At 41.2% G+C, this 12,416-nt stretch overlaps 1 protein-coding gene across 1 annotated transcript in view; it reads left to right on the top strand.

Annotated features, from left to right (window-relative positions):
- lrmda (leucine rich melanocyte differentiation associated) overlaps positions 1-12,416 on the top strand; it is a 248,587-nt gene that overhangs the window by 134,471 nt on the left and 101,700 nt on the right. The window contains exons 3-4 of the mRNA XM_072437196.1: positions 6,308-6,439; positions 8,343-8,477. Coding sequence (XP_072293297.1) covers positions 6,308-6,439; positions 8,343-8,477 — 267 coding nt within the window. The remainder of the gene's footprint in view (positions 1-6,307; positions 6,440-8,342; positions 8,478-12,416) is intronic.

The following is a 12,416-nucleotide window of genomic DNA, read 5'->3' on the forward strand; positions in this document are numbered from 1 at the left end:
TGAAGAACGGATCAAATGCAGAAGATACATTTCCCTACAGGGACACTAAAGGGTCATCTAAACTAATAACTGAATGTTGCATCGTATTGTCACAAGTTTCAATAATATTGTGGGCTGTCAGAACTATTTAATTATTAGCGCCTTTGCTTTACTGCAATAAAAGTTAAAGAAAAAAAAAAAAGGAAGAGAACTACATAAATCAGAGCAGTTATAACTGTTATTAGCATTTTACATCTTAATTCTTTGGAACATGGCAGTTATGATTCACAAGGTTTATTTAGCCATTTTAAAGGCAAAAGTGTAATTTCTACAATTCTGTTTCTACAATTCATCTTCAAAATATTGCAATTAATATCATACAAAGAAATTCATCATGAGATTATTGTACCGTGACGTCATTCTGTCCCTTGTAGTGAGGGCAGTTTGTGTATGGACTTTATAAAGGACTATTACCTAATGACATCATGCGTAGGGACAAATTATTTTAAGCTTTGAAGCAGGAGACAGCCTCGTTTGCAAGATTACTCTAACATTCAACAAGTGAAACAAAATATCCAGTTATGTTTGATGAAGATATAACATGACAACATGGTTCATTTAAAGTACCATACATTTATTCTTCGAACCACGCAACCTTGCTAATAGATGATGATGTTTGCATGAAGCTGTTATGCAAAGACATGCCCTTGTAAACAGGCGCACGTCTAAAACATGTCATTCATTGTAGGCACGTGACTGCTTTAGACTCTTTGCCCCTGTAACCCTGCATTTAAGCTTACAAAATTCACTTTTCTAGCTTTTTCCCCTTCCACTCTCCACCATAACGCCTCCTCAGCCTCCTCCTCTGCGACTTCCACCATTCACCTTTCTTATTAAGTTTATTAAAGCCAGACCCTATCCCCGGGTTCAGTCAACTCCCTCTTCCATTCATTACAGTGCCTTATCCTGGCAGGCCATCAGAAGTGTGCTCTGAATAGTCCATTATGCACATATGAAGGCCATCACGGCCCCAGTATTGGTCAATTCATCAAACATTTATCTGCTGGCCCCTGCGCTGGCCGTCAGAGTGTCTGTCAGTCTGTGGTGCTGAGGTGCTCCGCCCTTCAGAGGACACTGGGACTTTACTACGGGCTCACGCTCACACAGAGTTCCTTGGTCGACTAAAAGGGGCTGTGGTGTGGAACTGGCAAAAGCTCTTCCTCAGTGTCTTGATGAGCTGAACAAATATTTATTCAAATGAGTACTATTGTGTATTTATACATGCATATGTTTGCGGTTCAACCCTATTGCCATGGAGTGCATACTTCTGTTGGGTTATCCCGGGGCATGACAATTCACCCGCCTTGTCCCCTGTGTCTGCCTACCTTATTGCGTAATATATTCATGAGTGTGTTGTTGTCAAGTTAGTTAGAATGTAAATGATCTTATGACTGCAATCTGGCATGTTACATGTACGTATCTCATGTATGCTTATCAATATTTATTCATTTTTGCATTCTCCACAGTCAACACTATCAATATCATTCTGCTTTTTAAAAAAATATTTGACCTCTCTGCCTCTCTGATCCACCAAAACGGGTCCAACCTGTGCCTCGTCGCCGCTGCCTCCATAAGAGCAGGTCTGTGGCGTATGTAAAGAAAGCTGTGTGCCGTCAGCCTGCCTCACTTCGGCCCGAGGAGATGTGACATGACACGCACACCCCATCGGCCCCGCTGACTGACACTTCAGCCAATAACTCTGGAGACTGTTCTTCCCCATGTTGTCAGCACTGGTTTATCAATCACTACGTCTGCATTAGTATTAGGCCATTGATCGGCCCCTTCCCTGGGTCAGCACTGTCTCCTCTGCTGCTCTGCTGTGTCCTTGTCTGGTGTCCTATGTCCTCGCTCTCTCTGCTGCTTCGAGTACACTGCAAAAAAGTGTGCTTGGGTTAAAATGCTCAAATCAAATGCTATCTTATTTTTTGCCTTTTGTATTTTCTTCCTACCAGCCTTGTAAAAAACAGTAATTGTGAAAAAATAATGTAATGTTTAATTAATTTAGAGTTTAATTTGTTCATTTGGACTTATAAAGTGCTATAACTAGTGCCAACTCTATAACTCATGTAAGCCCATGTAATCTCCTGTAGGTAGCCCTATACCTGGTTGCAGTGTACTCACCTACGTCTCCTCACTGTATAAATATATGCATGCGGATCATTGCGTCGAGCCGTTAGTGGGTTTAACACCTATATCCTGCGCTGATGTAAGCACACAACAATACAGGCGTGATGTGGGGCACCGGAGCGTAACCGGGCTAAGTGCTAGTCAAAGCGTGAAGAAGCGGCCACACGGCTGAGGTATTAGACCTGACAATGAGCCTGATCATAATTATCTTAACAAGCAGCCGATTCGTCAGCTCGTTAAAGCCTTCTGCCTCAGCCGTGACAATCAACTAAACCCCGCTCTCCGCTTTCATTATCTTTTTTATTGTTTATCTAATACAGATGTATCATGTTTCACTTATTCCATTGTTGATTTATTAACTTTAAGTTTTCATATCATATTTTGTATATATTTTATACAGAAAATAAGAGCGTGTACTACAAAACACACACACTACAGCAGTTCATTGTCAGTGAATGCAAGTGTATCGAAACCTTTTTTTAAAGGCCAGTGAAAACATCTATCTAACTGTCTATCTATCTTTATCAGTGTTAGTCAATTATGATTCAGAAACCTGACCCAGCCTCTTGTTTTGGGTTGGGTTTTTTCAATTAAAAAATAACAAACAGAACAGAATGTAACCAGAGACAAGTAGCACAAAACATCCAATGAAACAAAATGATGGCACATTTACTGTAAATGAAAATTAGAATCCCAACTGGTCCAAAGTTGGTCAAATTTGTCATTTAAAAAAAAATAATAATAACGTTTTCGTATAATAATGCTTATAGATTAAATATATCAATTGACTGTTTCCATGGCAGGAGTTTGGGGGCCTAATACATAGTTCTTAAATCAAGTTGGATGGCGATGGCACTTTGTTGGTCTCAGTCTAATATTTCTGAGCAACAGGACAGTCCCTAAACACATGATAATTTGGGCCTCCTGGCAACCACAATTTCTCCGGCAGTTAGAATTTCCTTGTGAATAATGAGCACTATGACATGGTGTTATCAAAAACTATATATTTTTCTAATTGAATTCTCAGTGATGTGATTTTGTGGTCCTCCATTGGGCTGTATATATATTTTCCCATTATTTGCCTGTCAAAACAAAATTGCTGAAACAACTTTTGTTTGTGTTATGATGGCATCCCAGGTTTGAATGTAGTGAGCTACAACCATTAACATGTTGCTTGTTTTAGCAATGTCGATAACATTTATTTTTTAACTAATGTATTATCTTTTTTTTTTACAGTTTTGTTTTTCTTTACATCAGTTTCTTTTGACCCAAATCTTAACTCCTACATCCTTCTTTCTGTTCCAGACCCACTACTTGGGAACCGCTCTTCTCCCTTGCCTCTGAATCCCCGGGAACCCATTCAATTCCCGCTCATTTGTTCTATTAAAAGCTGAACTACTGCAAAGTACTTTCCTGCAATGCCTTCCACTTTGTTAGTTTTCTAAGCCACGCGCATTAAAACCAGAAAAGCTTATAAAAAGTAATGAAAGCGGCTATGGAAATGTGCACAGGGAGCAGAGGCAAAGCTGTATTAGAAGTTGGATCTTGGCACTGTAGTTAATAGTAGATGGGACTCTGTGGCTCTCCCCTGGCTGTGAATTTAACTGATTAAATCAACCAGTGCACGCAGCAGTGGTGACATGAAAACAACAATTAATATGGCTCCCCCCTGCGCTGCCGAGCTCCCTTTAACCAGCCAGCTAATAACAGAACCCAGAGGACTACAGCTCTCTAGCATACACACACATGCACACACACACACACACACATGTACACACACACACACATGTACACACACACACACACACATATGCACACACACACGCACACACACATGCACACACACACGCACACACATATGCACACACACACACACACACACATGCACACACACACACATATGCACACACACACACGCACACACACATGCACACACACACGCACACACACATGCACACACGCGCACACACACACACACCTGCACACGCACGCGCACACACACACATATGCACACACTAGTGTCATGCACAGACAGGTGGAGTTAGTTAGCTAGCAACTGGCAGCATGCGGCCAAAGTACGCAATTATGTAGATATTAGACGTGCAGATTAATTACAGTATGCCCTTGTTGGTCCACATTTGTCAATACAGTAATTATACATAACTTAATTTGTTTATGTGGTGTGATATTATGTTATAGTATATCCTGCAAATTGCTAAAGATATAATTAATAGCAGGTACTATGTGAAAAAAATGGTTCAGATTCGTCTTATTTAGCATTTACATACAAAGAAAAAAAATGCCTGATGGCATTGGCTTGTTTCCTTGGAAATAGTTAAGATAAGATGTAACTTTAATTCAGTAACAAAATATGAAATTTCTTATTCTATAGACGTAGTTTGCCGAAATTGGACTTGCAAACCCAGAGCATAAAAGTAAATAGCCTCTATGAACCTTTTTTACGGTCCAATGATTGTTGATGAGCTAATTTCATTAAGCAGGCAATTCTCTTCTCCATCCATCTTGTCCATGCATTAAACAGCCGTGATAAGGGCTGTCAGCAGGGGCTTTGGCAGCACACAGGCCGGAGCTGTCTGCTGCTGGAGCAGGGATCTGCTAGTTTGGCTTTTCACTCAACAACATGTTGCTGATCTAGCTTTATTTTGTTACAATCACTCGCTGTTTGGTCCATCTTTTGGGGTCAATCACATGGTGATTTTTTGTGTGAAATGAGCACTCAGAGCCACTTAAATCACACTGCAGCATAATAGCACTTTAATGTTATATATTTTTTCTAAACATTTCTGCTTAATTCAAATTGAATTGTGACTTTACGAAACAAAACAAATGGATGATCTTATACTGTTGCTCTGTGAGTAAACTTGGACTAATTGTATCAAAAATTGCACTTGGCTGATTGGTTTATTAAATCAAAAATACACTTGAGCTAATTTGAATAGAGAACACTACAATGAATTCACACTAATCATCACTGCACCCATGTGTTACTTTATAATTCCCATTCACAGCCGCTTTACCCATATCGTACCCTGCCCCCCTCGCCTCCTTACCTTGGAGGGCGGTTCATTTGCAGATTGTCATGGCACAAGTGTTGTATTTACAGGCCTATGGTGTGTACTTTGGCAGCCTTTGACACTAGGCAGAGTCAGGAAGGAGCATCACTTGACACTGCAGCTGTTTAACCCGAGCGCTTCTTGAGTTTGTCACGCAGCGATGTGACTGTCAAACTTATATTTATCCAACCTTCTAATGTGCTAAACAGTCTGATTGTTTATTATGCAAAAGTCAAACATAGGTAATGGGTAAGACATATCTTTAATCGTTAAATGCAGGGATGTTTGTGTTGAAGTGAGTTGTCATAAATATAAGTGTAAAAATGTGCAACAGGCCGACAGGTTGAATTACAGTAGCAGTTGCCTTTGCGCACCTTGTGACTTGAACTTAGCAGGGCCCTAGCATTACCGCTAACAGCCTCCTCCATCATTTTTATGCTTGTGAGAATGTATGTTTGCGAGAGACAAAGAAGCAAGGAGCTACCATGGCCTTTCACCTTTCTCGCGCCTCATAAAAGTCAGCGGAAAAAAGGCCCCCGAATTCCTTGTTCTTAAAAAATAGCGTTTCCTTTCAAGTTAAAATCCGCTGCTAACCTCTGTCGTCACATAGCCTGCACAAACTTTTCTCCCCTTTCTGCACAACTGTGAGTGTATTCCGCTTCCTCCATGGAAAATGATGGATGACAAGTTAAATTTGTGTCTGGGGAGTGAAGGTGAAGTGTGACAGAGTGATTTGTCTTGGGAATGGAGGGTTAGGGTCAGGCGAAACTGGGCGCCTCCAGGCACAAGACATTGACAAATTCATCCTGCCCGCCGCATTTCTGAAGCCTTTTGTTTTGAATCCTGGCTACTCACAAGTGACCCCCATCCCTCATCCTGCCAGCCGCTGAAGGATGCCTCGCCATGCCAGGGGAGCTCACCGCCACTAATTCTTGTCATTCACTGCGCTGACAGGCCCGGACATATACTGCCTCCACACCAAAGCACAAAGTCTACATGTATTTTATTCAACGGCCACCACACTTAAAATGATCATGCTTTTCTTCCCTATTGTCGTGTCATTGCAGGTCTCTGTACGGACTCAAAATGTTCCCCGAGCTTGAGGAGCTGATCGTCGACAACAATCAGCTCGGGAATGACATCCGGTTGCCTAAGTTACCTCATCTGCACACCCTGATGCTCAACAAGAACCAGATATCCTTTGAAACACAATCCTTTTTACATAAGAAGTGCAACAAATTGATATATATATATAATTGGTGAATCAAAGATAAGAAACTAATTATGTATTTTTAGGTCAAATATGTATACTAAATTGAATACTATGTATATTTGGGGATATAACAGTGAATTGAGTGAATACAGCAGGAACTGTAGTCTCGCACAGCCTCAGCGCTTGCTTCTGAACCACAGGGACCTCTAGTGGAGCTCAGTCTAAGAATTAGCCCTGCATGGATTTTCAAAGTGACTAAGAAAAGCACATTCCTTATAACTTATGCACATAGAATATTATGAATTATTTCTATTTGAAAATACATTGTTTTTAAATAGGGAATACATTTCTATTGTTCTCTAAAATAGTGCAAAATTTAAATTAGAAAATTGGATACCAGCATTGATTTAATGTTTTTATGAAGGGAATATTAATAAAGGGTTACTTCAAAGCCGCTATTTAATACCATTTTAATTGCACCAACAATATAAGAAGAACATTAAAATGATCCGGGATAAAACAAAACAGATAAAAAATAATAAATCACACAATTTTTTTTAAACAAAGTGCTTGCTCTCTAAAATGCAAAATAACAACAAAAAATGTAAAATTGAGAAAAAGGAAAACTGTTTTAATTATGGAATCGTAGTATAGAAAAGTATGCAAAAAATTTATTTCAGTAGGCATGTTTATGAAAGGGATTCTTAAAATAATATAACCATCAAAGCCTCTAGTATTTAGACTTTTAAACACCACATTTTGATGCGAAATATAGAGCAGCAGCAAAATGATCAGGTCCACAGTTAAAACATGTAAGAAAACTGCAAAAAGCCTGATGTCATAGTTCAGTCTTCGAGTTTTCTTCAATCCCACAACATGATTTTTTATTATTTTGTTTCCACAAAATCTATAATTCATTACGGAGCAGATTTATTTGCTGAAAATGTAGCTTAATTGGAGTTGTCACTAAGAACACACGCTCACTCATCACTTATAATGGCTCTGCTGTGTGTCCTACTTACCACCCTGAGTAAACATGTTTCCCAGCAAGGCCTACATTTATATTTGCGCCACACTGCCAGGCTGTTTATAATCTACTCCTGACGTGTGAACTTTTCCTCTTAGCTTCAGAACAGGTTTAGCAATGTGTCCTGTTTTCCGCTAGTCGTGTCTCTTGCTAGCTAACGATGTCTCTTTTTTTTTTTTTTTTTTTAACGCGTATACACTTTTCCAGAGTCAACGTACCAAAAACCTCCTTGAAGTACTCGTCTGGGGCTGCTAGCTAACTTTCGGTTGTGAAGTGGTCGGCACATGCTAATAGGCCAATTATGTACATCCTGACGTGGCGCGGTGCCATTTTAAAGCTAGCTCGCCGCATTACACCCGTTGTATTTTGACACTTTGGGGCTCAATTTTCCGAGCGAATGTATTAGTGATGAATGTGCTTGCTTAGAGGCTGTTTGTTTTTTTGCCACTTTTTTTTTTTTTTTTTGCTCAAGTTTTTTTTTTTTTTTTTTTTTCCACAGCTTTGGGAAGCACGGACCGTTTGAACCGCAGGGCATCCATCATTTTGTCACTGTTGTGCGCCCGGCCACCTAGGAAATGAAAGGGATGGAGAGAGAGCGAGAAAGCAGAGCAGCCACAGCCAAATCGTGTCACTCGTATATGCCAAATCCGCACCTTAAATTGCCCCTATGTCTGGCCAGTCTCACAAAGCCACTGACTCGGCCCTTTAAGCACCTTAGTAAATTTGACAGTGATGTGTTTCAGCGCTCCGAAAAGAGAACCCGGCAGGGGAGGGGCAGCGATGGGGGTGGCACCGGGAGGGGGCTAAATGCTAATGTAATTAACCGAGCAGGGTCCTTGACATGCGCCCTCTGACACCTGACTGATATAGAGGCGCTGCTGGAGCACTTGGCGGAGGTGACCCCAGCCCTGGAGTACCTCAGTCTGCTGGGCAATGAGGCCTGCCCCAACCAGCTGGTCAGCCCTGACAAGGACGAGGACGACTACCAGAGATACAGGTCAGAAACACACGGACCATCACTTTTTTTACTCAATGCATAGACGGTTTGTTTAAAGATCCTATATCATTCTAAATTGACTTGTTGTTTTGTTGTTTTCTTTTCAAACATCCCTGTTATTGTGTTTATTTTCATCCACACATGTTATCTGAGTAATCCTTCTTCCCCAGATTAACTCAAAACCCTCACTTCCACCATGTGATGTCATTAGGTGGTAGTCCAGGAAATGCTCATCAGACTTCATCTGACTAATAAAACAAAATGTAAATAATTTCTGCCCTCAAATGAGACACTATAAGATGAGTGCATCTCAACTATGAGAGCGGTCACCAAACCAGAGTAGGTTGTAATGTTTATGGCTAGCGCTAACTCTCCCATTGAAAATGTATTAGAGCTAACATATAGAACTGCACCAGCCCTTAGAATGCAGTACTTCACATGGCTAAAGATGGCATAGTGGCAGAGTGGCAGAGCTCTTTCGCCTCACAGCAGGAAGGTTGTGGGTTTGACTCCCGGGCCACCTGGGCCTTTCTGTGAGGAGTTTGCATGTTTTTCTTTGTGTCTGGGTGGGTTTCCTCTGGGCTCTGGTTTCCCCCATCAACATAAAACATGCACCAGAGGTGAAATCCTCCAGGACCTGACCAAGATGAGCTCATGATGTGGAGATGAGTCTGTGCTGCAGTGACCTCTGCTCCTCACAAGCCGCCCCAGTGGAATTGAAGGTTTTTCCTACGGGTACACTTGGTACCTTAATCCTAACCTTAACCAAAGGTATATTTCAAATGCCAATTCCTCTTTTTAAAGCTACATTTTAATATTTTCAAAAATATCCAAAGTAATTTGGATATCAATCAGCAACATTTATGATTTAATGTAGTCATCTAATACTACAAGGCCAGATATCCATATTATCTTATCCTCTATTAATGCGCAGGAAAAGTTTTTCTAGTTTCCCCTCACTTTAGGATGAACTCTGGCATTCTGTGCTATAGGTTGGGAGTAAACAATATGGATGTTGACTTTTTCTATTTTCTATTGGAACAAGATATAAGTTAAATTTACACCACACCACATATTTCATTGTTTTTTTCTTAGAAGGTCTCATACAATTGTAGATATTATGCTGACATAAATCACAAAAATATAAGTTTTAAGGGAGGCATAAAACCATATAGACAATTTTTGGCTAAAGTTCAATTAAAGTTGTTAAATTGTTAAAATGTTTTAGTTTGTATACCACAAAACTGCCTCCTGCAGCACTGGATAAATAATAGAATAAGCAGGTAGTGCATTACAAAGAGAGAGTCATTGCATTGTGGTGAGTTTATCTTTCCGGACAGATAGTTTGGATACTGAGCTATTCAGAGTGATGGCTTCTGTGTCTGTAATGGCTTTGGAGATGTTCCTCTCTTTTACATCCCACCCCCTGCATTTCACAGGCAGGCTGACGATTCAACCACATCACTCTAAAAGCTTTGTCAACTGGCCTCTCCATCCTGCCTTTGCAAAATGGATTTCATGTGTGACTAGTCAGCACCACAAATGAGTGTTTACTACCCTGCCATACCAGAGCGGATGATGCATTAAACATCAGGCCAGGCCTCAAGCCATGCAATATGACCACCATTTGTCAGGGTCCTTTACATGAAACGCCATAAAAGGCCAAACGCACACTCCCTTTTGTCTGTTTTAGCCTTAAGTGCTTGTTTCTGACTCTGTGTTGCTTATTAATCATTTAGCAACTGTGCCTTTCTTGAATAATCTTTGGTTTGTCTTTTTGTCTGCCTCTCCCTCCCTCCCCCTCTCCTCCCTTTCTCCTTGCATGCTTATCCTGCTGGAGAGGAAAGCTGTTGTGTTTTGACTGACATTGTCTACAGTCCTATAATGTAATATTCATAATGTGTCACATAGTAAAACATCAATTTGAGCGTGATGCAGATTTTATGTCTGACAAGGTTAGGCTGAACGCAGGTCGTGACAGCATTGGCCTTGGGCAATAAATACCCAGCCCAACGCCTCAGGAGCCTCCCCTCTCAAGTGCAGCGGCCCTGTGTGTACCAGTGGTGCCCCAATTAGTGCAATGACATAGAAACATTAGATCTGTGCACTGCGTTGTGTGGGGCGAGGTTAAATGTCCTGACCAGGCTTGCCCTATGTGGCCAGTTGTGGTATTACAACAACACACAGGCCTTTACAATACATCAAACAATTATGCAATTAATATACCTATGGTGAATATAGTGAATGCAGGAAAATACGTGCTTTAATGAGTAAATATTACATACAAGACAACATGATTAAATACCTAATCTGGAACTATTGGCCTATCCTGTGAGTGCAATAGCAGTACCACTATAACCACTACTATAATTTGGTCTGAAATGCTTGATCCCCTTACTGCCCCCCAGGTCCACTCCCCAATCGTCCCTGTGCGGCGGCCCTGAATCATTCATATCCCTGTGCATCCCCACAGCCTGACACAGCCTTGTCATGTGCTCTGACCCTCTCATGTCGGCTCACACACGGACCACCACCTCATGTACAGGATTAGGCCTGTCTCCCAAGGGCATCTTAACATATCATGAAAACACCCTCCACCAGGTCAACTCAATGCAATTCAATAACTGTTTTTTGGTTCATAATATTATATTGGCAGAATTTCCTGTTGAACTGTCAAAATACTGCTATTTTGACCCAGTTTGAGGTTATTAACCCCTCTGTATCTACTGCAACATCTGCATGAAACAAAAACTGGCAATTACATTTCAGCACAAAGGAACTAAAGCGATGTTCTAGTTTTTCTATCAGTGCCAAAAGGGATGGCATTTTATCAATCACCAAATTGTCATTGTTGTCAATTGAAGATTACTACGGCAAGTTTGTGGACTAATCTGATACAAATGTGTAGATTTTAATACCGCTGTAACATTAAGACATAATCAGTTTCTTGAACACGAATGCCTACTAGATGCCAAGTTACTGCTTAGCTTCGTGACTTTAATTCCTGCTTGTTCCCCGTGTCGATCTGGCCTCCGTCCCCTTGCATTCCGCGCTCATAATCCGCAGGTGCCGAAAAGTCCACAACGACATCTCATCTCGTCGCCGTCATCAATTTGTCACAGCTCGTCTGGCCTGGGCCCGTACCCCGCCCTGTCCTTTCACACCCTCCACTTATAGGTGCCGCTGGGTGCCTTCCTGCGTGCTGCCCCCGGCCCGGAGACTCATCCTTGACATACTGGTCCCTCTATTCCTGCCTGGCTGCATGTGAAAGGATCTGTTGTCATCGATGTGTTCCAGCCATTATCTTCTGACGTTTCCCTGCCTCCGAATGAAAGACGGGAGTGCGTTTGAGAGCCGGCGGAGATACGCTGATGCGGGCCGAGTGACAGCTGTGGCAGGCGGCTGGCTCCTATCTGCTTTCGTGCTATTTATACGTCGCACTTATTCTTATCGTCTTTGAAGGTTATTACATACAAGGGAGGATCATTGCGTTTTAAAATGTGCGCGCCAGTGAAATCAGACTAAACATCTTTTCAACTCACGCTGAAGTGTGATTTACATACCAGCGTTTGTGTCATGTTGATTAGTGCATTGCCGTTTACACAGCTCCCCGTTTGCTCTTTTCTGAGGCCTTATGCACGAAGACTATCAATGAAATATGTTATAGCTGTAATCAAGACAACACTAGACAAGAAATGGTTATGACATGTACTAGATCAGAGAGAGAAGTACTATTATTGTACTACTCATATAGTGCTATTTTTATTTATTATTTCCCCTTAAATGTAACTTAATGTCTATTTGGTAACATTTTATTTTACTCTACACATTTTACTGACCACATAAAGTGTAATGGAACGACATGCAATAACCCCTGGAACGCCTATGCACCTTGTAATTACATGTTATTACAGGTTGTTACTAGTCACAATGCGAACA

The sequence above is a fragment of the Eucyclogobius newberryi genome, unplaced genomic scaffold (assembly GCF_026437365.1).
Source record: "Eucyclogobius newberryi isolate DKJ021-1_F unplaced genomic scaffold, fEucNew1.0.hap1 SCAF_8, whole genome shotgun sequence".
Taxonomy (NCBI): domain Eukaryota; kingdom Metazoa; phylum Chordata; class Actinopteri; order Gobiiformes; family Gobiidae; genus Eucyclogobius; species Eucyclogobius newberryi.